Source organism: Festucalex cinctus, chromosome 1, assembly GCF_051991245.1.
Source record: "Festucalex cinctus isolate MCC-2025b chromosome 1, RoL_Fcin_1.0, whole genome shotgun sequence".
In the NCBI taxonomy this organism is placed as follows: Eukaryota; Metazoa; Chordata; class Actinopteri; order Syngnathiformes; family Syngnathidae; genus Festucalex; species Festucalex cinctus.
In genome coordinates, this window is record NC_135411.1 from 51,162,713 (window position 1) to 51,185,618 (window position 22,906).

Sequence of the window (22,906 nt, forward strand, 5' to 3'; positions counted from 1 at the left end):
ACCGTTTCCCCATGTGCTTTGCGCGTCTATTCTAATCAGTGTGTAAATGCTGAGCGTGGGGGTCGTCTTGCAACCCCATAACCAAGAACAACCATCCCAGCACCCCTCAATTTTGATCGCGTAGTCCAGAGGAGTGGAAGAGTGAAGCGAGAGGGGACCTTGAAACGGCCCTGCCTCTCTCGCTCCATTAATGGTTTTTATAGGGATCAGTGTTTGGAATTTGATGGACGTGTGACTCAGCCAATCACAGAGGAGTTTTTGTCAACCAATGGGCGGGGACCTTTAAGTAGGCTGTACTACGGAGGAGGGCGGGGCTTGTAAAACAATGCTATGTTTCATTGCTGATGAGTAAACGGACGAGACGGGGGTTCTCTCTTCCTCCCTCTTACCCCCCATTTCACCTTCGAGTGAGTCTGGAATGGACTACAGCAGTTCTCCAAGCAACTTGGACACATTTTGCGAGACTCATTGGCATTTTGAAATCGTGTCCTCGCTTCCTTAACACCCCTCCCTTTTCCAAGTAAGCGCCTTGACTTTGTTTTCGTACTTTTCCTCGGACGCCTTCCAGAAGAAATGTTGATTTCTCGCTATTTCTCACAAGCTACATTGTTTTGGGTAGGGCGCGGAGGCTCTTGGGTCTATTTACGGAGTGAAAACATGACTTCTTAACCCCCCCAACCCGAGAAAGTTTAGTCGTTAACGGAATGGCTGCAAACTTTGAAACGTGGCTCTTATGTCGTGTTTCTCCGCCACTTGAAACACACATATCACAGAGCCCAAATGCTCCCATAACTCCGTATACTCCGGGTTCATTAATATGGCTTGGGGAGTTAAAGGTGTGCTTGCGATGTTGCGTGGAAAAATACAAAACTGTTGCCGAGTGAGCAGTGTGTGAAGGAATAGATACTGCCCGCCTGCAGATCACGAGTCATTCCTGTAGTGTTTGCTTGCAGCTTTTGAAGGTTAAGTCCACTTTCGCCTTCTAAACATTACACCGTGTTGAATCACGTTTATGTTTCGGCGTGACTTTGCGTTATTCAGTTTTCTTGTACGATCCCATTCATAATTTTAAATAACTCGTAAAGTCGCGATTAGTCGCTACCCCATTTTTAAACTTAACTTGTGCATTTTGAATAGTCTCAAGGGCAGCACGATGTGTGCAGTCTTTCACTTTCACCACAACCATTTATTTTACATTTATCTTGAGACTCAGTGCTCCCTCGCAGAAAGCTCGATTACAAAGTAGGTCAAACTCCTTTAAAAACACGGACTCAAACAATATTCAGTATACATCAACCACGCCGTTGATCGTAAATGTGATTTTAGAGTAGCCCTGGACTAAAATTGTGTGCAAAAAAAACAAACAAAAAAAAACAAACAAAAAAAAACAAAAAACGCCACCGCCGCCTCTGACTGACTGCTGTCTATTAACAACTTTTATTTTTCATACGTTAGGGATGTGCTTAATAATCACGCTGTATTTGCTTTGCGCAGTGACTACAACCTAGAGTATTAAATTGGGTTTAAAAGTGAAGTTGACCGATATGAAATGCATTAAAATATGAACGTATGAGTTACCATGCAAAAATCGCCGTGTATGTTCATGGCGGCGCGGAGCCACTGCCCGGTGCGTGCTGGTTGTGTTTCCCCGGGAAGCGAAGCCCTTCAGCGGCTAAATGCTCGCTGCGCATCGGGGGGCGGAACGCCTCTTTTTCGCTGAATCATTGAACCACAAAGCTGTCGATTTAGTTAGATACAATCGCGATTAAATTCTCTACTTTGAGTAATACGCGGTATAATAGTGATAGCAAACCAACAGTCGGATCTAAGTGTTTTTCTCCGAACTGCGTCATAGCATATATGCGCCGCTTGCATGGTCGCCGAAACGATGAAAAATGCACATAAATTAATATATTAAAATGTTGGATTTTCCGGTATTGTAAATAAAGTGATTGTTTTGTTTTGTTTCCCAGGTCAGCAGAATGGCTGAAAATGCGTCCGAATCTCCCGGACCACTAAAGACATTATTTTTGTTTTTATTATTATTATAGCCCAAACTGGCGTTTTTCTTCGGAATAGTTCACCAATCCGAAAGGACAATTTGTTATCCTAACTTTCCCTGCTGTGGATAATGGATGGCCGAGATTTTGGAGCTCCCCGATCCGTCCACGTCCCTCCACCGTTGTTGGCGGGGCTCTCCGTGGAGCCACACCGACTCGGGGCTTCAGGAGCAGCCGGGAGGATCCCTCCTCCCCCCGGCCACTTGGCCGCGACTCACCCGCCACCTCTCCACTCTGGAAAATTCTTACCATCGGCCATTAACCTGCACGGACACCACAGTGAGTATACATTTTTGCTCTACTTTAATGCTACCACAACTGCCATAAAATACACTCCTAAGGATTAACTATTAACTTTAAAGGCGGACTGTTTGTGTCACTTGGCATGCATGTTCATTACTGGATGATGTTATAATGTGGGAAATTAGACCAGATGTCGTCTTGTTTTATGGAGGCAGTGACTGTAAAAATGATAATAACAATAAAAAAGAACCCTGGGCAAGTTTGAGATAGGAAAGGAAGGCATGTGTGAAGGATTCCCACGCTTTCGATGGGCAACACATGAGTGGAAAAGTACTTGGCCCAAACAGGAGCACAGCAGTGGGCAGGCTAGAGTGCAGTGCTCTTGGATTGCATGTGGACCATTAAACCGCCATTCGTGTTCCAAATGTTGCTATGCTTATGCGTGTTGTCAGAATTGTACTGCTCGACGTGTGACGTTGCAGCAATGTGATACTTAATGCTGGCTGGACTGGATTGCGGTGTTTATTATAGTGACAATGCAGGCTCGGGTGCACTCTTCTCTGGGAACGTTTTGCCGGTAGCTGCTGCTCCCCTTTCAATTTCTCTTGTTGTGTTTTGATAAATCTATATTCAAAGAGCGAGCTGAATGTTATTATGCGGATGTTGGAATAAAGGGACTTTGCTGAATGTAAACCATTAAACAACCTCTCCTCCTTGTATTATTCTAGCTGATTAGTGAGTGTTTTTGCGTTGCCTGACCAGTCAGTAGATCAAATGCAATCTTTGTTATTTTCCTCTGAGCTAGTGATTTACCTTGTAGTTGCACTGCCATGTCACGTCTCCTCCTGTTATTAGTAATGGAAGTTTTGTATGTGTGTGCACAGTCTTGTGGTCAACGAGGGGAACGTCAGATGCCTCTAGGTTCCAAATACATGTATGGAGGAAAGGTTACAGCTGTGGGTGTTTTTTTTTTTTTTTTTTTTTTTTTTTTTTTTTTTTTTTTTTTGAGATGGAAAGTCTGACAAATACTGTCATCGTGTTACGTCCCCCCTGAAGTCATGTAGCTGCAGACAGATATACAATTACAGTTTCTCTGGTTTCTGTTAAAGGGTAAACCCCAAGAGATGCTAATGTTTCAGATGAGCGGCATTCTTCGATCTTAATTGTTGAATGTGGTTGTGTGTAGTTTATGTCATTTGGGGTACAATGTATGATTAAACCCATAAGATGAACACAATCATTTTTTTTTTCCCCGACACCGAGTGACTTCTGATTTGTTTGAATTTGGAATAAAATCCAGTTATAATGGAAATGGGAAAAACATGTTCTAGAGTAAATTTCTCACATCCTAATCTTTAAGTCTGTGGGCCAAGTTTTGTAATGTGTCAGTCTTCTTAACCGACAACTAAGTTTAAAAATAAACCATCTACTGTTAATATTTAGATGTAAAAAGAAAATACTCAACCGTAGCGTAATGCAAAGGTGACAGATATCGCTCCGCTCTTAAAATAATAACAGCCAAAGGTCGACCTCAACTGCCATACCGAGGTGTGTCAACATGCACAGTGGAAAGATGTCATCGGCTTTAGAGGCATGATTTGCCCAGAATTCTTCAGCTTCAGGGTTATACAGCTTTAGAGGTAAAATGAACCAAGACCCTCTATGTCTAAAGAGCATTCATTTGTCACTCCCTACACCTAAAACACACGTACACGTGTGCATGCTGACATGGTGAGCCATGTCAGTCATACATTCCGCATTAGGAGAGTTTATTGACTGTGTGTTGCACCATGACAGTTTTTTTTCAGATTCTCGGATGACTTGTTAAAAATCATTTACAGGCCCACTGAATAGAGTAGCGGATATTTTTTCAATTTATTTATTTTCATTATTTAGGTTTGCATGGCTGTAATACTGTGCCATTTAAAATGACTCAAAACCATGTGTTTTTATTACTGTTATTTTAATGTTGACAGTAACACAGCCAACTTCAAGCAGCAGTATGTGACGATGCAGCCACAACGCTCTCTGTAGTGGGAAGAACCTCCCCAAAAGTCCTCAGAACATGTATTGGGAGTGAGAAAGAAATGGTCCGAATCTTTTGCGCTGGTTTGAAGCTCAAAAACAGCTTAACGTTTAAAAAAAAAAAAAAAAAAAAAAAAAAAAGCCTAATAAGCATGATTTTTTTTGAGGCAAGTAATCAATAGTGTTGACGAGCCACCAACTATACAACTGGACAGCCTTTTATTAAGACACACACTTTTAAATAGCTGAGTAATATATTTAATATGAACAGGATGGACAACAGCACAACTAAAAACTAGTGCTACCACTAACAATCTTTTTAAAAATCGAGTGTTTTATCGATTATTCCATCGATTAATCGCCCCCCCCAACAAAATTTATGTATATATATATATATATATATATATATATATATATTCTCATTGTTCCTTATCTTCTATACACATACTACACAAACACCAACATAATTAGCCTATGCTAAACAGTTAACAATCGCGATTTAACATTAGCCCCAAATAAACTTGAATCACTTATTGTATTTTTCCTGAAAATCACTTCATAATCCAACATGAAAAATCCAATAGGATCAAAATATTAAATGTCCATTTTAAATGGCGTACATTTAAATACTGCTTTATCTTAATCATATGTTTACTAAGCCTGACGTATTTGCTTGTTTCATTCAAACATGAGTTGTCGAAGCCTACACTGCACATTCACACACTCATTTGCTTCCAAAAACATATCAATATGTTCTATTTTAAGTATTACCAGTGTCCCAAAGACGTATTTGTTTTATTTATTATTATTATTATTATTATTATTATTATTATTATTATTATTATTATTATTATTATTATTATTATTATTATTAGAATGCTAGAGCATGGAGAAGGCTTTGATGCAGCCTCTGAACTGCAGAGAACGGTTGAAGCAATGGTAGTTATTACAAGAACAGCCGACAGATGGCAAAATAGTATAAGGGATCAACCAGGGCCATGTTGCAAAGAAACAGTTTTACTCCGTTTTAAACAGATTTGTGAATAATGATGAAATTTAGCTATATTCTGATGCAAATTACTGCAAAATGGAAACGGATAGAAATATCCTTTTTTTTTTTTTTTTTTTTTTCCCCTGATGAAAGAAGAGACACTCTAATCTTTCGTTTGGTAGGTTCCATGTTTTTATAGCATTCGAACACAATATTCTGTTGGCCTTGCAAAATCAGTCAAAATGCAGTTAAAGAGTTGGGAGTGAAGGGGGTTGCTTCTGTGAAAGTGGCTCGGAGTGAATGAGCTAAAATAACTAGTCACATACGGTATATACTCTATATAAAAAGATATAGATATTTTTTCCATCTTTTGCTGTGAAAAGGAGTTGAAGCAACTTGCATTGTGTGGACAAAGTCCAGGTGTATTCACAGGGAGGGCTGTGAAGTGAAATTTACCCAATCACTGGTCCAAAAACTGTCCTGATGAAACGTGGATGTGTTTGTGTCTGCCCACACACTGACCCTCTCACTTGCTGACTCTTCCCCTCCACACACTCACCAGCCCACACACCAGCATATGAAACAGGTCGTTTGGCTTTATGGCTTCTCTTCAATATCAAATCCCTACAGATTACATCAACCAAACAGGATTGAGATACCAGTCCCATGTTTGGCAATAATAAAACCCTGGCTCCACAACGTGACAGTTATTTGGTAATTGCAAATGGTAGCAATGTTCCACTTTTAATTACCACAAACAAGAACTCGAGCACCCAGTGAGTAATCAGATGAGCCAAGATGGTGTTTTTGTTGTATGCAATTGAAGTTTTTTTTATTTATTTATTTATTTTTTGTTTTTTGTTTTTAATTATTTGGGGGCTTCACTTTTGTAGCAGATTGGACTAGCACACTCTTACAGTGGTCTGCCTTAACATCCTTTTGCACTACCTGCACAATCTGGCATTTTGCAATCTTTTTTTTCCATGCCGCTGTTTGGAATGGGGGACTAGGTCATTCAGAGGTGTAGTATCAGAGCTATAACAGAGTTGGGATTCCGCCTCTGTAGTGCAGTGCCAAGAACGATGTGTAAAGTTTAACACCTGACAGTCCCCTCTCCCTGTCTGCTATGTTGAAAGCAATTGTTATCGTACCACAAGTATTTTATACATACTTGATGCTGGTGCTGATGTCGTCCTGCATCTAATTATCTGATTTGTCGGTTGATATGTGGCTGTGAAAATGCACACAGTTGTGGTAATATCTTGCTTCACTGGGTTATGTGTAGAAGGCACAAATGGATTATTACTAGAGGTGGGAATCTTGGGGCACCTCACGATTCGATTGCGATTACGATTCAGAGGCGACGATTCGATTATAAAACGATTATTGATTTCCCCCCAGGCAGCAGAAAAAAAACAATGTATTTTGGCGCTTTTAATGTTTCGTACATTAGTTACAAAAATAGTACAAAAGTCCTCTCAGGCCTAAATAAACTACTATTTCAGTATCAAGTTAACAGTTCAAAACAGTAAATAAAATACTCAAGTCCTCATTCTGTAACAACAGCTTTTAAGTATATTCAGTCTTCAACAGAATAAAACATAGCATTGAGCAAAAATATATTATTTTTATCCACTCAAAAGTGCACAGAGGTATAAATGAAAGACAATGTGAACTACTACTTAAATACAAATGCCTTAAAAAAAAAGTGCTTTCCTGCTTTTTAAGTTGTGTAAAGATGAACATGTAAACATTAAAGTTTCTCAGAGGTACAAAAAAAAAAAAAAAACTCAAGTGCTTTTCTGCTTTTTAACTTGTGTAAACATGAACGTGTAAACATTAATGGGATCGTTCGGCTTTTTTAACATGAATCTCAATTTGATCCTCACCTCCCGTGTGTGCGATCAGCGCTGACTTCGGCGTTGGACGAGAGGAAAATAGTCCAGCAAGCTGGCTGGGGTCTCGGAAATAAAGCGTTTTTCTTCTAAAAACTATTTGTTTTCAAAAGCGTGATACATTTCCACCACAATACTCTTTTCTGAATAAAGTCAGACGCCATTACCGCCAGCCACTACTTTTCTGTTCGTTCGTTCGTATCACTGCGCGGCGCCCTGTAGAACGCTAACCGACGCACTGCAGCCAGCTAGCTGATACTTCCGCCTGAAGTTGTTTGCCTTTTCGGAGCAGGTCTGATCGGACGAAGAGGTGGGTTGGTCAGCTCAGCCATGCTTGTTGTTGTTTTGAATCTCGAGGCGTGAGTTGTGGATGTGTACTCTCGGTCCGTCCCAAAAAGCGTCCCGAAGACCGCGCGCGCTACTGCGTTTCAGTTCCGCGTACTTTTCGCTCGTTTCGCTTCCCTTGGCATATTTATATAATCGGAATTTGGACATTTGTGAATCGTTCTCGATTGTTGCACGGCCGAATCGTGAATAATCTAAGAATCGGAAATTTTGCACACCTCTAATTATTACATACTAGGGCTGGGCAATAAATCTAATTAATTCGATACATCGTCATTTTAAAAAAATTAATCGTTGAAAATTTGCTAAATCGTGAAATCGAATTTTGTCTTCTGGATGATTAAAAGCTGTTGTTCTTTCTTATGTTCTGTTACATCCAAATGCTTTTATGTGATGTAATTTTGCGTTAAAACTGAACTAGAATCAGTATACGTTACTGGTGTCTGAACATTTTGCACAGGAATTATTTTTGAATAAATGAAACCTTTTATAAGTAAACGTTTGTTGGATTTATCAGGTTAAAATCGTAATCGTCCTGAATGACTGCAAAAAATCGAGATTTTATTTTTTGGCCATATCGCCCAGCCCTATTACATACATTTTGTTATTCTTCATATAGATAAATTTTCTGGTACTGTATGTTGGTGTAATAGAGGCTCTTGATTCAACACTGCCCGCATACTTGCAGGCAGATGTGTATGTCACAGCTTAGTAAATTACTAATTGTATAGAAAGAAACACACCAATTATAGTGAGCTTTTCAATTGTGCACAACTTTTAAACTGTAAACAATCAGCTTTCTTTCCCCCACCAAGTTATTTGAGTCGTTTTTTTCTGGCTATACATTTTTCTCTGTCTACCAGAGGTCTGCTGAAGCCTTTCGTTACCAGATTAAGGCCATCTGTCCTTGTGCATGGAGAGCAGCAGATGTAGGACCTACACAAATGTAAATAACTACACTGATGAATGAGACAAGCCCAGAAAGTCTCTCTTCACTGTTACTCTTAAAAAGCTGGAGGCATTTGAAGGTAATTTTCTAAAGTATGTTGACAATCAAGACAGTGTTTACTTGTGCAATTCACAAAAATGCCCCCTTTCCCAGCTCTAGCAACATTTTTCAACCCTGAATGTTCACTTGCATTGCATTTCCCAAAAAGTGTGATGTCCCCCCCCCCCCCCCCCCCCCCCCCCTAAACAACTGCTGTAGACATGGTGCATGACATCGCCTGTGAGTAATCAGTATTGAGGGTATAAATTCCAGATACAGATGCAAACTGGATGTCAGTTGCCTTGTTGTAAAACAATTGTCCATTACGACTGTTTTTGAAGTCAAGTCAGTCCCAACGTTTCGGAGTAGCTTGTGCATGAACGCATGCATGCACAAGTGACCAAATGATTTTTGGACAGAACGAGGAGCCAATGAAGGTGTTGAAGTGTGGGCTTGAGAACAAACTGAAGAAGAAGACTTAATTGGCTTTATATCCCCAAGATGGGAACTGGGAAACATTTTTTTTCCAGGGTATAAGATCTGAGATGTTTGTGTGAGAAGAGGAGATGTCTTATGTGTGGGAATAGGCGCATGTGATTGTGCTTATTGCTGCTCGGGCCAGGGGTTTCCCCCTGGGACTAGCTGCGTAGAGATTTCTCCTGACCATGACACACTCACGTACAGTCAGATGAATGTGGTAGCCCTTCAAATGCTCTCTCTTTGTGACTCACACATGCATACAGTACATATGCACACTGAGGTGCTGGAGTGCAAGTATAATTCATGCAGCTTGTCGGGCAGGACCGTGTTGTCTCAGCCAATACCAATTTGTCTTCCACGGTGCTTGGATAGCGTCTGTTTACGTTAATATTAATGTAGTGAGTGTTTGCGTGTGTGTGTGTGTGTGGGGGGGTGTTTATATGTGAACAAGGCACAGTTCTCTGTGTGTGTGTGTGTGTGTGTGTGTGTGTGTGTGTGTGTGTGTGCGCGCGCAAGAAGACGAGGACACGTCCCCTCTCAGATAAATTGAATCTTTCAGGAAAGAAAACAGGCTCTTTAAGGGAAGGCACAAGGCACCGCTGCCCTGCTACAATAAACCTGTCAGAGGGAGACAAACGGCGCACAAGCATACGTGGTACACGCAGCTGTCAAACATGAGACTGATAGACCCGTGTGTGTGCGTGCACGCACACACACATGGGACGATGCACAAATGAGCATGCTGTAGCATGTTGAAATACTCAGTGCATTAGCTAACTTGTCGGCTCTGCCAGAACAATCCCTTAAATTCAAACACACAAAGGTCACATGCAGCGTGGTGGCTTTTCTTTATGCTTGCCTGGTGAGTCTCTGCATGTCCCCGTACAAAAGGTTACATATTTGGAGTAAGACCCTAGAATTACAGTTCCAATGTGTAGTGTTGTGAAAGTGTCAGAGTGAGGGAAAAGTGTTAGTTTGGCACACTGATCCTTCCTTTGTTTAATCAACAATTGGCTGTCATCTTCGCACTCCACGCTGTTTCTATTGTACGTCAACTGTACAAGCAGATTCCACACTTGTTTGACACTTCAGTTTGTGTGTCACTCCTATCACTACAAAACATGCTGCCTGAAGCACGGCGGTTCATTATATTATCTGGTGTTAATAATAATTTTTGGTAGATTACAATGCGGTTACTGACTTGGTGGCTGAATGGCTGGAGTCTTAACTGCTCTGGACTCTTGCAGACTGAATGCATATTGATTAAGGTAGTGTTTACTTACCTTTTTATTGAACGAAAGCACACATTTCACACTGGAAAAATCTGTTGTCACATCCCTAGACAGAAATGTCACTGAAAATATAAGTTTACTGAAATACCCTCACTTTGTACCTTCTGCCATCACATTTAATGGTTCTGCCTCCGTTTGTTACTATACATAGTCGGCATGGATAGATGAACAAAGATGTATTATTTGCAGTTAATAAATAATCCTTTTTTGAAACGTTTAATTGAAAGTGGATTGGATTTCTCACGGCACAATAATGTGCCACAGTGCAGTAGTTGAGAATCACTGGACAAAATAAAATAAAGATTACATTGTAGATGTAAAGATGCTAGACTTTAAGGGATAATTCATTTTGTAACCATGCTTTTTAACTCAGAACACATATTCAAATGAATGGAAATACCATTAATTAGTGTGACATATCAATATCGTGATAATTTGTCTCCCGGTAGATTATCAATACGCCTACGCAAGTATTTTAATATTTGTAGTTAATATACAGCCATTATAATGGCTCCATTGTTCATGACTTATTGAGCAATTACTTGGCGGGCCACTTGGGGGAGGGCCTCATCAAAGTGGTGGGGAAATGGACGGAATTCTTCAGGCGAAGAAGACTCATTAGCGCTCTTTGACTTGTGGAAGACATTTATCTGTCCAGCAACTAGAGGTGGGAATCTTGGGGCACCTCACGATTCGATTGCGATTACGATTCAGAGGCTACGATTCGATTATAAAACGATTATTGATTTCCCCCCCAGGCAGCAGAAAAAAAACAATGTATTTTTGTGCTTTTAATGTTTCGTACATTAGTTACAAAAATAGTACAAAAGTCCTCTCAGGCCTACATAAACTACTATTTCAGTATCAAGTTAACAGTTCAAAACAGTAAATAAAATACTCAAGTCCTCATTCTGTAACAACAGCTTTTAAGTATATTCAGTCTTCAACAGAATAAAACATAGCATTGAGCAAAAATATATTATTTTTATCCACTCAAAAGTGCATTGAGGTATAAATGAAAGACAATGTGAACTACTACTTCAATACAAATGCCTAAAAAAAAAAAAAGTGCTTTCCTGCTTTTTAAGTTGTGTAAAGATGAACATGTAAACATTAAAGTTTCTCAGAGGTACAAAAAAAAAAAAAAAACTCAAGTGCTTTTCTGCTTTTTAACTTGTGTAAACATGAACGTGTAAACATTAATGGGATCGTTCGGCTTTTTTAACATGAATCTCAATTTGATCCTCACCTCCCGTGTGTGCGATCAGCACTGACTTCTTTCTGACAGCGTTCGGTGACACGCGTTCTGGTTCGACGTTGGACGAGAAGAAAATAAAAAAGAAAATAGTCCAGCAAGCTGGCTGGGGTCTCGGAAATAAAGCGTTTTTCTTCTAAAAACTATTTGTTTTCAAAAGCGTGATACATTTCCATCACAATACTCTTTTCTGAATAAAGTCAGACGCCATTACCGCCAGCCACTACTTTTCTGTTCGTTCGTTCGTTCGTATCACTGCGCGGCGCCCTGTAGAACGCTAACCGACGCACTGCAGCCAGCTAGCTGATACTTCCGCCTCAAGTTGTTTGGCTTTTCGGAGCAGGTCTGATCTCACGAAGAGGTGGGTTGGTCAGCTCAGCCATGCTTGTTGTTGTTTTGAATCTCGAGGCGTGAGTTGTGGATGTGTACTCTCGGTCCGTCCCAAAAAGCGTCCCGAAGACCGCGCGCGCTACTGCGTTTCAGTTCCGCGTACTTTTCGCTCGTTTCGCTTCCCTTGGCATATTTATATAATCGGAATTTGGACGTTTGTGAATCGTTCTCGATTGTTCCACGGCCGAATCGTGAATAATCTAAGAATCGGAAATTTTGCACACCTCTACCAGCAACTGACTAATTTTTGCATACGTTTCTATGAAAAATGTGGATTATATCTTAAATTTTAACATTTTAAAACATATTAAAATTTTATGTTTTAACTTTTTGAAGCACGCAATTTCTGAGGAATATTAATAATGATTTAAATGGATTGAATATTTAAAGGGGCTGGAAGCAGGATTCAGAGTTTTTGCACATTTGCGACCCCTCTGGCGAAACGCGGAATGGACCCCAGCGATGCGACTTCTCGGGCACGAGCAAACCTCCAAGTTAATTGAACAAACGTCAACATGGAGCAAAACGCCCTTTTCATAGGCTTAATAATGTACCTAACCTAATTACAACCTTCCAAACGTCAATAGTGCATTCCCGTGAATCCGATGACATTGAGGATAGCAATACTTTGCTAATATGCCCAAGTGCGGAGACATTATAGCGACTGTGCGGTCGTTTTATGATCCTGCGGTAGTTTTATTCTGCACTGCTAATCATAAATAGACCCTATTGTATTGTATTGTATTGTCTTGTCTTAGATCTCTCCACCTGATGAACGCTACTCCTATATTTATCCGCGTCCTCCCGCAAAGCTGCCCCGAGAGTTTAGTTTTTTTTTGTTTTTTTCTTCTCCTTTTTACTTCTCCTTTGTCTTCTGTAGAGACTCTACAAGGAATTGATACGTCTTCAAGTCCATCTTGAATTAGCTGTCCTGTCCGTGAAGTTGCGTGAACAATCGCGAGAGCTAACGGGGACAATAGCGTGAACGCGCACGACGTCATGCTCCGAGCAAAAGTTAAAGTTTCCGGCCCGACTGCTCCAACATTTTTTCCTTTTACAGAAAAATAGCGGCAACGGTCATTATGCCTCAGTTGTGGCCCCTGTCCATAATACAATTCTTAAAACGTGCGGGTGAAAAATATGGTTATTTTAACACTCAAATTTGAGTCTAATCTTTAATCGTGCTCCTTTAAGTAATTTTATTTATTCATTTACTTTTGCAATGTTACAACAAAAAATGGTGTCGCAGTTTATAAAATGAAACAATTAACTATGTAACTTGATCCAACCCACGACCTCACGGTTGGGACTCTACCACTGAGCAATGCCGCCCCTAGACTTTGTGTATTTTTTATTTTTTTTATTTTTTTTTGGGGGGGGGGGGGGGGGGGGGGGTCTAGTAAAAATTCAGAAAATTTTATTTACATCAAATAGAATTGCTACAGCATGTGTTATTTATTTAATTTAAACATCTCTTTCCGAATAGCTTTCATCACTCAGCATAAGTAATGTTAACGTTTGGCAAGGCACATTCAGCCAATCACAGATGCAACTAGCAGACAGGCATGTTGTTTTGCACTAACATGCAAATACAGGCTCATTCAACTTTTGTCAAGAGAAGTCAATACCGTTTGTTTAGGTAGTAGGAATATCTTCTGGAGCCAAACCAAACGGCTTCACACAGCGTCCTGTGCAGATAAAAAGTGGACAATGTAACACAGCCAGCTTCCAATAATAGCCAAAAAGGAGCCGACAGCAGTATATATAAAATTGAAAGGAGTCACTGTGGTAACTTGAAAGCCAGAAATAAAAATATTACTATCAAAATAGGTTAGAAGATAAATCTAACTCTTTACTCGTTACTATTAGTAGCCTATCCTGATGAACAGCTCACGACAATGGTGGGCCACGGCGCGGTAGCTGAAGACCGCTCATTCCGCATATTCGTCAAATTTAAAAGAATTGAACTTTCTTCACACTTTGCCTCGCGGCAGCTAATCAGGCTACATCACGCACAGCGTCCTGTCTGTTGTCACCCAGAGCCCGAGCGCAATGACAGTGTTAGCCGGGACCGTATTGACAATTCCGAGATGACGTCACAAGTCAATTTGGTGAACAAATCGCTCAATGAAAGGCATTACACTTTGGATCATTGTAATTTGATTTGTGAGGATTATTTAGATTTTTTAAATATGATGAGATGTTTTTTGACTGCTGTCACAATCTGTGTGGTTTGTATGATAGTCACAGGCAAAAGCAATACAATCCGCCATTTGTTTTCACCGTATGAAGGAAGCATTTGCAATGAGTTGCATTGGGGAAGAGTCAGAAATGCCAGGATGTTCGGAATTGTCAATACTGAGCAAGGAAGTAGCATTACACGCTGCTGGTAAGTGTATTTATTTGCTGTTTGAACTGTACCGAGGTAACTTTAGTGTTTAGAATCCATTATCCCAAGATATTTAGGACAACCACCAGCCGCTAAAGTGGGAATGCTTGATGGGTCTTTGATGGGTCTTTCTTTAAAATGAGTCTTTTATTATTTTTATTTTTTTTTATTATTATTATCAAAAGTACTAGTGGTATTAGTACTTGGTATCGGCCGTGACTATCTACAGTTGAGTACTCATACTGGTGGTAACAGTCTGGAAAAAAAAGTGGTATCGAACATCCGTAATGATATTAATTCAGTTTGTATTGTGCTGCTTATTCTAGTGTGAGCATCTTGTCTACCAGGAGCGTTACTTACCACACACGTTGATTTGATGATGAATCACAGAAGCCAGTCTTGACTAAGCTGCAATAATATTAGCCATTTTTTCCAATGGATAAAGGAAACATATGTTTGTGATTGTGAATATTGTTGTATGCTCTGCTTATGTTCCAATGTAAATTGTTTAAGGGTTTCTAAACTACTGCAACTACATCGTCGATGATCGTTTTGTTATCCCATCTAAGTTTTTTTTTCTTTTTTTTTCTTCTCCATATTGTGTTAGCATTAAGCTAGAGACCAAAAGTCAAACAGACAAGATAAAATGATTGCTTGGACGTGACAGAGGCCTGTGCACTGAGCTTTGTTTCCAAAGTATGTGCAGGAGATATTTGAGATACCAAGACAATCTCACTGCTGACATACGAAATTATTCGATTATCAGCTGGGAAAATTGTCGCTGCTGTGGTTTTAAATCATTGTATCAAAGAGCAGCAAATGGCAGTCACAGATAATCTAAAATATGTTAGCTACATAGTATTTTCAGTAATGCCACATACTCAACATGTAATCATTTCAAACTTTCACGCATTAATGCCTGTGTTCAAAATCTGCATCTGCCTTCTCTTGTATAATGGAAAGAAAAGGTTCTTGTTACATTTACCAGTACCACTGTGTTGCTTGGTGGTTGTGGAGAATGGAAACAGCACAGTTTTTATAGTTAGTTATAAATAAAAAACAGTATCAATTGATTTCCCAAACACCCCCCCCCCCACACACACACACACCCACACACACACACAACAAAATCCCTCCAACTACTGATGGATAACAGATGGTGTATGTGTGTGCACGCGTATTTGTCTGTTGAGGAATTTTTCTGATTATATATAAATTTGTTTGCTTTATCTTGCTTTTGTACCTATTCCAATATTGCTTGTTTTAATGATCAATTTTTGTGAAATCATTCATTGATTTTTGCACATGATTCTTGTCCGCTTTTAGTCCAATTCACTGATTCCACTGTTGGCCATGGCAGGCAGCAGCTTTCTCCGGATTGAATTTCAACAGACCTTTCAGTTGCTTTTATCGAGGATCTGAACATGGAGGCTCAGAAGATGCTTGGACTCAGAGCATGTTTCCTGGCAACCCAATCACACCAATATGGCAAAGTAACAATCTTGTGAAGTGGGAGCTGTTTGTGTATGTGCGTGTGTGAAGTGAATGGACTGGGGTGGGAAAAAGATGGGATGGTGAGAAGGGTTGAGAGATGAGGGAAAGAAAGGCTTGGAAGAAGGTGAGACAAATAATTAGACTAATTCCAAATGTACTGGCTGTTGGATATTGTTTCTGGAGCGAGGAGAGCAAATGTTTTCTCTTATGCAAGCCATTTCTCTTTCCTTTTTCCTCCACTGTGAAGAAAAGCTGAGATGGATTTTAGGATGGTATTTCCCCCCCAGTCCCCACAACATTTCTGAGGTGTGTCAGAAAAGTCCCAGGACTGTTGGAACTGTTTGACAGGTTGTACACGAGCTGGACGTTGTGTGTCTCGCATCAAGGTAAATCCAGTATATTTCAAAATAAAACAGTTTGCAAAATCATTTTTTCGAAGGGAAGCTAGCTAACTACATAGCATGCCATGAGTCGGACAAAAAATGAGCTCAGAGTAAATTAAACATGACAAAATAGCACTATTTAAACACAAATTATACTTTCGCATGGTAGAAAAGACATGGTAGAAGTCGCAGAAATAATGTCCAAAAAGCATATCGATTTGACAGCAGGCAGCCGTGGCTATTGTTTACAAATAGGACTCTCTCTATACATGGTTGTTATTGCGTGAACTCAACTCTCCAGCGTGAACCCCCGTGATCTTGTGCTCTGGCGGGTGCAGATTTCCGGACACGCAAGTCCGTGCGGCCGCCATACAGAAAACACACCGCGTCCGTTCAACAGTCATGTGTCAAAAGTCCGTCGTAAACAAAGAGAATCTGGTCACTTTTCAAAATAAACATTTTAATAAAAGCCTCGGCTAATCAATTAACCGGAAGTACAGCCTTTATTTATTTATTTATTTATTTATTTATTTATTTTAAATACTTTCAACTGTGCTGCCGCTGCGGCCCGGTCCAAAGTCTCCCACAGCCCGGTACCAGTCCGCAGCCCGGTGGTTGGGAACCACTGGTGTAGCTGACTGATGTTCATGGCCTATACTCTATTAGAGAGATCTCTGGCATATTTTTTCTTTCATTGCTAACTACTGCGCAATTGACAAAAATAATGGGAATGAACGAGCAAGAAGATGCCACAGTAACAACAGCACACCTGCTTCTCATCAAAAAGACAATTTGTATGTGTGGGGGGGAAATGTCATTGAATACTGTGTAGTCAAGTCAACTGCTGTTATGGAAGAATGACAAAATTTTGTGCTGTTAAAACGATTCATTGGCTCTGGCTGAACATGTTCCATAAAAATGGAAAAATCCCACAACAATATTGGTAATTGTAAAAATGCGGGGTCTTTTTTTCCCCCACCACCAAATCTCATGAGGAAAACACATTGCTTTTGGGTTATGACAGTGCTTCTCAATCATTTTTTGTTACACTCCCCATAGGGGCTAGATTTTATATATATATATATATATATATATATATATATATATATATATATATATATATATATATATATATATATATATATATTAGGGGTGTTAAAAATCGATTCGGCGATATATCGCGATACTACATTGCGCGATTCTCGAATCGATTCAATAATCGGCAGAATCGATTTTTTTTAAATTATTTTTTATTTTATTTTTTTTTTAGGATTCACACCTTGAGCATGGAAGAATGTTATATGAACGGAACATTAAGCCTTAATATTTTATTTTAATGCTGTTCAAACATGAAACAGATTACAACCTCTATAAGACTGAAATTTCAGATAAATAAATAATACATTTTCATATAAATCTTACACTGTACAAGCTTACTGATTAGTATTTTCTAAATTTGAATGAAAAAAATCTCAACAATCGACTTATAAATTCGTATCGGGATTAATCGGCATCGAATCGAATCGTGACCTGTGAATCGTGATACGAATCGAATCGTCAGGTACAAGGCAATTCACACCCCTAATATATATATATATATATATATATATATATATATATATATATATATATATATATATATATATATACGGTCTATACTGTAGTCCAGCAGCTGTAGTTACAACAAACATTTTTCTGTTCTCTATTACGCATCTTGTCATCTCTTGAAAGGATAAGACTTTTCATTCACGTCTTTTTAACAGTGGCTAAGTGATCTTTTTATATATTGTGTATATGAAATTGTATACATTATATTATTTAAAATATTGCATGTCCTATTTAAAAAGTACAATTAAAAGTGTTAGCTTGAGCCTGGACAGATTTATTGCGAGAATGTGAGCATAGTTCTGAAATTGACTAACTTCGAACTCAACCGGCGTCACTGAACAAATTGTACAACTTTGGAGGTTCCGCTGTAGTCCAAACGCTGCTCCCTGCTGACGTTGGGGCAGTCCGTGGTGGTGGGGATTGCTTTCCAGCAGAGTTAACCAACTGAGACAAACGGAAGGTTAATCACACTGTGAGTATGTGTTGTGTGCCTGTGTTTTTGCAAGTGTGTTTAAATAAAATATGCGTGCACTTGTTGGCCACATGCCTCTCAACGAGCGTTCACTGAAAAAACGCAGAACTGCTTGCACATGTTGGTGATCATTCGATGCTCTTAAACTACACACACTGAACTCGTGGTGAAGACACAAACTTGGAGCGACTTGGGCAGTGCATAGAAGGATCCACATAATGCTGACTGTGAGCGTGCATGCCTATGTTGGTGATTAATTGGAAATGTGTATTTATTGATTTGAAAATGCATCTATATGCTGACATAATGCAGTATTAATGTACTTATTTCGATGCAGGAAAAAACGGATTGTCGTGTGTCTTGATTCTCATAAGATGGGACGAGTATACACGTACACACACACACACACACACACACACACACACACACACACACACACACACACACACACACACACACACACACACACACACACATTTCTTTCCCCTGCCACCATGTTAGAGGCGAAAGCACCCTTTCCCCTACACATGGATAGTTTTATCAGGGTAATGGCTGTGTGCTGCTTTTAGTTAATGGTCTGGGCGGGGGCGTGATGGGACGATGGTGGAACACCTCAGTTAAACGTGAAACCTTTTTTGGGCTCTTGAGATGTGCGATTGGAGGAAGCAGCAATAGTTCAAAGGTTCAAAGATTGCTAATGGTCTGATAGTGCTTGGATGAGCCTACTTAAAAATAGACTGATAAAAGTATCAATACTGAGTTGGAGGGTTTCTGTCTTACAACTTGGGTTAGGTTTTAAAGGCTGTTTGTTTGATTTCAGCATTCTTCAGTGCATCAGTGCATCCTATCCTGCATGTGTCTATAATGAGGTTAGCGTGAGTTAAATAGACACAGTGGACATCATCATGGTCCAACTGATGCCTGTTTGTTGTGATAATCAAGTTAGGAATGATGTCTGCTGAATCTGAAATAAACCTAATAAAACCTAATTGCGTTGAGCCCTAAACGGAATGCTGTGTAGCCAATAGTAGATATAATAAAACCACTAAGGTTAAAAACTCTCTCTGTTCTGATACACACATCGACCACCGTTGTTGTTGTTTTGTTTTTTTTTGTATTTAAAAGCTGTTACAAACCATGACCAAACTGCTGGCATCATAAAACCTTAACAAAAATTAATTCATTGCCTCACACATATTGAATAAGTCTCGCACAGATAAAATGAAACATGTTCTTGAGCTTAACTTTGATATTGGCAGATGTGTTTTAAAGGGACAGCGGTTGGACCTGTGGATTTTTGCGATTTTATTTTTGTATCCGATGAAACTATTGATTGAATTCCAAATTACATTACTTTGACAGCATTTTAAGGTGTGAAGGGCTGAAATGGTTGACACTTGACCTAAAATGTCGGCGATGCACTCAAACTTGTTGTTGAAATGCAAATCCTTGCAGCAGAGTTTGGCTCAGCTCAGCTCAACACAAGGTGCCCTTGTGTTTAAAAAAAAAAAATGTTTGGTTGAGTTAAGCCTAATTCTCCTATATTTCCACCCAATAAAGATGTCATTCCTAGAAGAGAATGTCATTTTAAGATTAGATGATTTTATGTCTTAAAAAAACAACAACATGTTCTTCTTTCACGTTTACCAACTCACCAGCGATTCATATACAGGCTACAGCCTAGGCCACCGTTAATATGTATAATATACAGTAATGTCCATTGATTGGCTTTGGCTGGTTATTACTTTGGTCATGGTGGTTACTATGGTGACTGACAGTCCTTATTTTTTCCAGGTGATGCCTTCCCAACGGGATCCAATCCCTTCCTGGCTGGTTATCCATGCCCCTCCCACCTGACCTCTGACCCTGCATACAGATCAGCCAATCCCAGTGGTTTGTCGATGGCTCAGCTCTGGGCATCACACGCTCACGAAGGTAAATACATGCAATTCCATCAATCAGCACCATAAAGGACACAAATGACGTGGCGTTGCCGAGGGAGTGCTGTCTCTCGGCACCCGCCATTTGCCCCCAGAGACCTGTTCTTCTTTCTGGTAGTCTCATGACTTCCACCAGTGGGATTTTTTTCCCCTTTTCTCTGCTGTTAGCTCTGCTCCTGGCTCTGTCCTAAATGTGTCTCACTTCCTCTTTCCTGCAGTCAGCCAGTCTCACTTTTTTTTTTTCACCTGCCACATCTCACTCTAATGTGTTATCTTCTTTTGTTCTTTTTTTAAAGCCCCCTACCCAACATGGTCTTCAATTCCCTCTCTTGCCCCACTTTTCAACATTTCGCTCTCTCTCTCCCTGACCTAGCTTTTCAAGACAAACGTGCATGCATGTACGAGTGTCTTTGTCTCCTCCTGGGTAGTCTCTGTCCTCTGTGCTCTCCTTCTTAAGTGATTGAATGTATGTGCCCTCTTTACATGTCCCCTGATTAAGTCTGACTGAAGTGGTAGAAAGAAATGAATGAGGCACATCTTGCTATAGCATCTGGGAAAGGCTATACTGTAGCCGAAGGACAAATAGATTTCACTTGGGATTTAAGTAAAAAGAAAAACTGCTTGGTGTACCTGACAGAGATCTCACTCAGACTTGGTAGAGATAGGTGATAGTTTTGCTCCATTTCACCCCCGTTTGTGCAGTTAAGACGGGTCATCACTGTCATGTGAGTCTAAGATGAGGATGATTTACGTACGAGCATTGGTAGCTTACAGAAAAAGGGAGATAAACCCTGTCTGACCTAATATTCAGGAGATGATGGAATAGATGATGTTTAGACTTCAAATGTAGTCTGAATTAAAGCACAGAGATCTTACTTTAAAAAAAAAAAAAAAAAGATAAATAAATAAAACCCTGCCAACTCAAGAGGCCATAGATACGGATATAAATAAATTCCTTCATGGCCTAAAGGCGGTTCACAATGCCTGATGCCTGGTTGTAGCAACAGCTGAAGGTAAAAACTGGAAGCATTTCTGGGCAGCAGCTAAGAGTCCGATTTTGGATGTGGTTGGGACACACCCACGCGTCACAGGAATTTTCTATGAAAGCTGTGAGGGATCAATGCTAGCTAGATGTTTGCTGAGTTTAAAGGAAGGTTAGTGATAAAGCTACCCTGCATTCATTTGCCCTCTCAGTCTAACACTGCCTTTTATATTTCCACCTCACTGTGCCTTCCGCCATGCAGCAGCTCTGCTCGCATCTCAATTTCTGCCTCTCACAAAGTAGACAGATTTACACGCTGGTTCTGCTCTTCAGCGGTTCATGCTGGAATGGATGCGGCATCTTTCGAGATGCTTTAGCAAGGTGTTCCTGGGCATGTGGGAACAACACAAGTTAGCAACACCAGTTAGCATAGGAGTTACAAACAAGCGCATTGCTAGCATGAAAATAAAGGGCAGAGCCTTTTTTTTTTCTATATTAAGAACTGGTCTCTGAGCGCAACAGCTGGCTCCGAGGCAGACTCGAGCACATTGCTGACCTCATGTATGGAACAACTGAGAGCAAGGGGAGAAAAAGAAGTGTGCAAAGTCTGACATGAAGTATGCCAGATGTTGTCATGCTCAAATAGGAAGCTCAGATAAGCATACAGACTATGACCCCATTCGTTTCATTTTCCTTCTGTGCTTAGCTTCAATGAATGTGAGGCCAGTAATTTACCGTAATCAGCCTTTTTTTGGTTTAAATTTTGGTTTTAACAAAAAATAAATTAACATTCACAGTAGCATAAACTGGTAAAATTGCTGTAATGCTGAACCAATATGGGAACTATCAAGGAGCTATATAAGAGGAAGGACATTGCATGTTTATGAAAGCAGCAATCCAACTTTGAAATGTGATGCGTTGCTTTGCCAGATACAATGTTCTGTAATCTGGCCAAGTTTCTTAAGTGGCTCTAAGCGTAGGCACATTTTCTTAAGTGGATCTAAGCCACAACTATTTCGTTTAATCAGTATTTTCTCCTTGAGGCACTCGAATATTAAATGTTGGGTTTGAAATATATTTTATGTATGGCTGATCACTCACTTTTACTAGCCTGGTCGCAGTCTCATAAAAGCACATTTTTGAGGCAGGGCAAAACATGAGCAGACTGACAATGGAATGAACCAATCAGCAAAGAGTGGACGTAACGTCAGAAAAGCCACTTCCTATATATTTTGATCAGGGCTGTGTGTGGGCTAGTGCGGCACTATATAGTATCCTAATATATAGTTCCCTCACCTCAATTCAGACAGCCAGTTCACTACTTGGTCCTCGTCGCATGTCATGTAACCACTCTACGTGTCATGATGCAGCAGCATATAAATTGCCGAATATTGATTGTGAATAAAAAATGTTTCAAAACTGTATTTTATTTCCTTTGATGTACAATTGTTCAACTAAAACAAATTATTTCCATAGTACATAGTTAATGTATCGCTTTGCTGCTCGCGCCATTTTTTTTTCATACTCTCAATGCATTGTGATCTATTGCTGCATTCGAGGAAAGTAGGGAGCCAGACTTTTCCGACTTCATACCGGAAAGTGAGCACGGGAACGCCCCTTTGAACTCGTACATCCGAGTTGCAAAGCCGGGGGAAAGAAAAGGACCGCAACTTC

General features: G+C 40.0%; 1 protein-coding gene across 3 annotated transcripts in view; it reads left to right on the forward strand.

Moving 5' to 3' along the window:
* The first annotated feature begins 326 nt into the window (after positions 1-326).
* The window catches only part of tnrc18 (trinucleotide repeat containing 18), a 68,650-nt gene continuing 46,070 nt past the window's right edge, over positions 327-22,906 (forward strand). For 2 of the 3 annotated variants that reach the window (XM_077540325.1, XM_077540335.1), the window contains exons 1-3: positions 327-520; positions 1,974-2,339; positions 20,105-20,245. In XM_077540325.1, the coding sequence (XP_077396451.1) occupies positions 2,132-2,339; positions 20,105-20,245 (349 nt within the window). In that variant the 5' untranslated portion in view covers positions 327-520; positions 1,974-2,131. Of the gene's footprint in view, positions 521-1,973; positions 2,340-8,422; positions 8,588-20,104; positions 20,246-22,906 lie in introns of those variants that run through there. The other variant, XM_077540342.1, reaches the window with a different exon arrangement.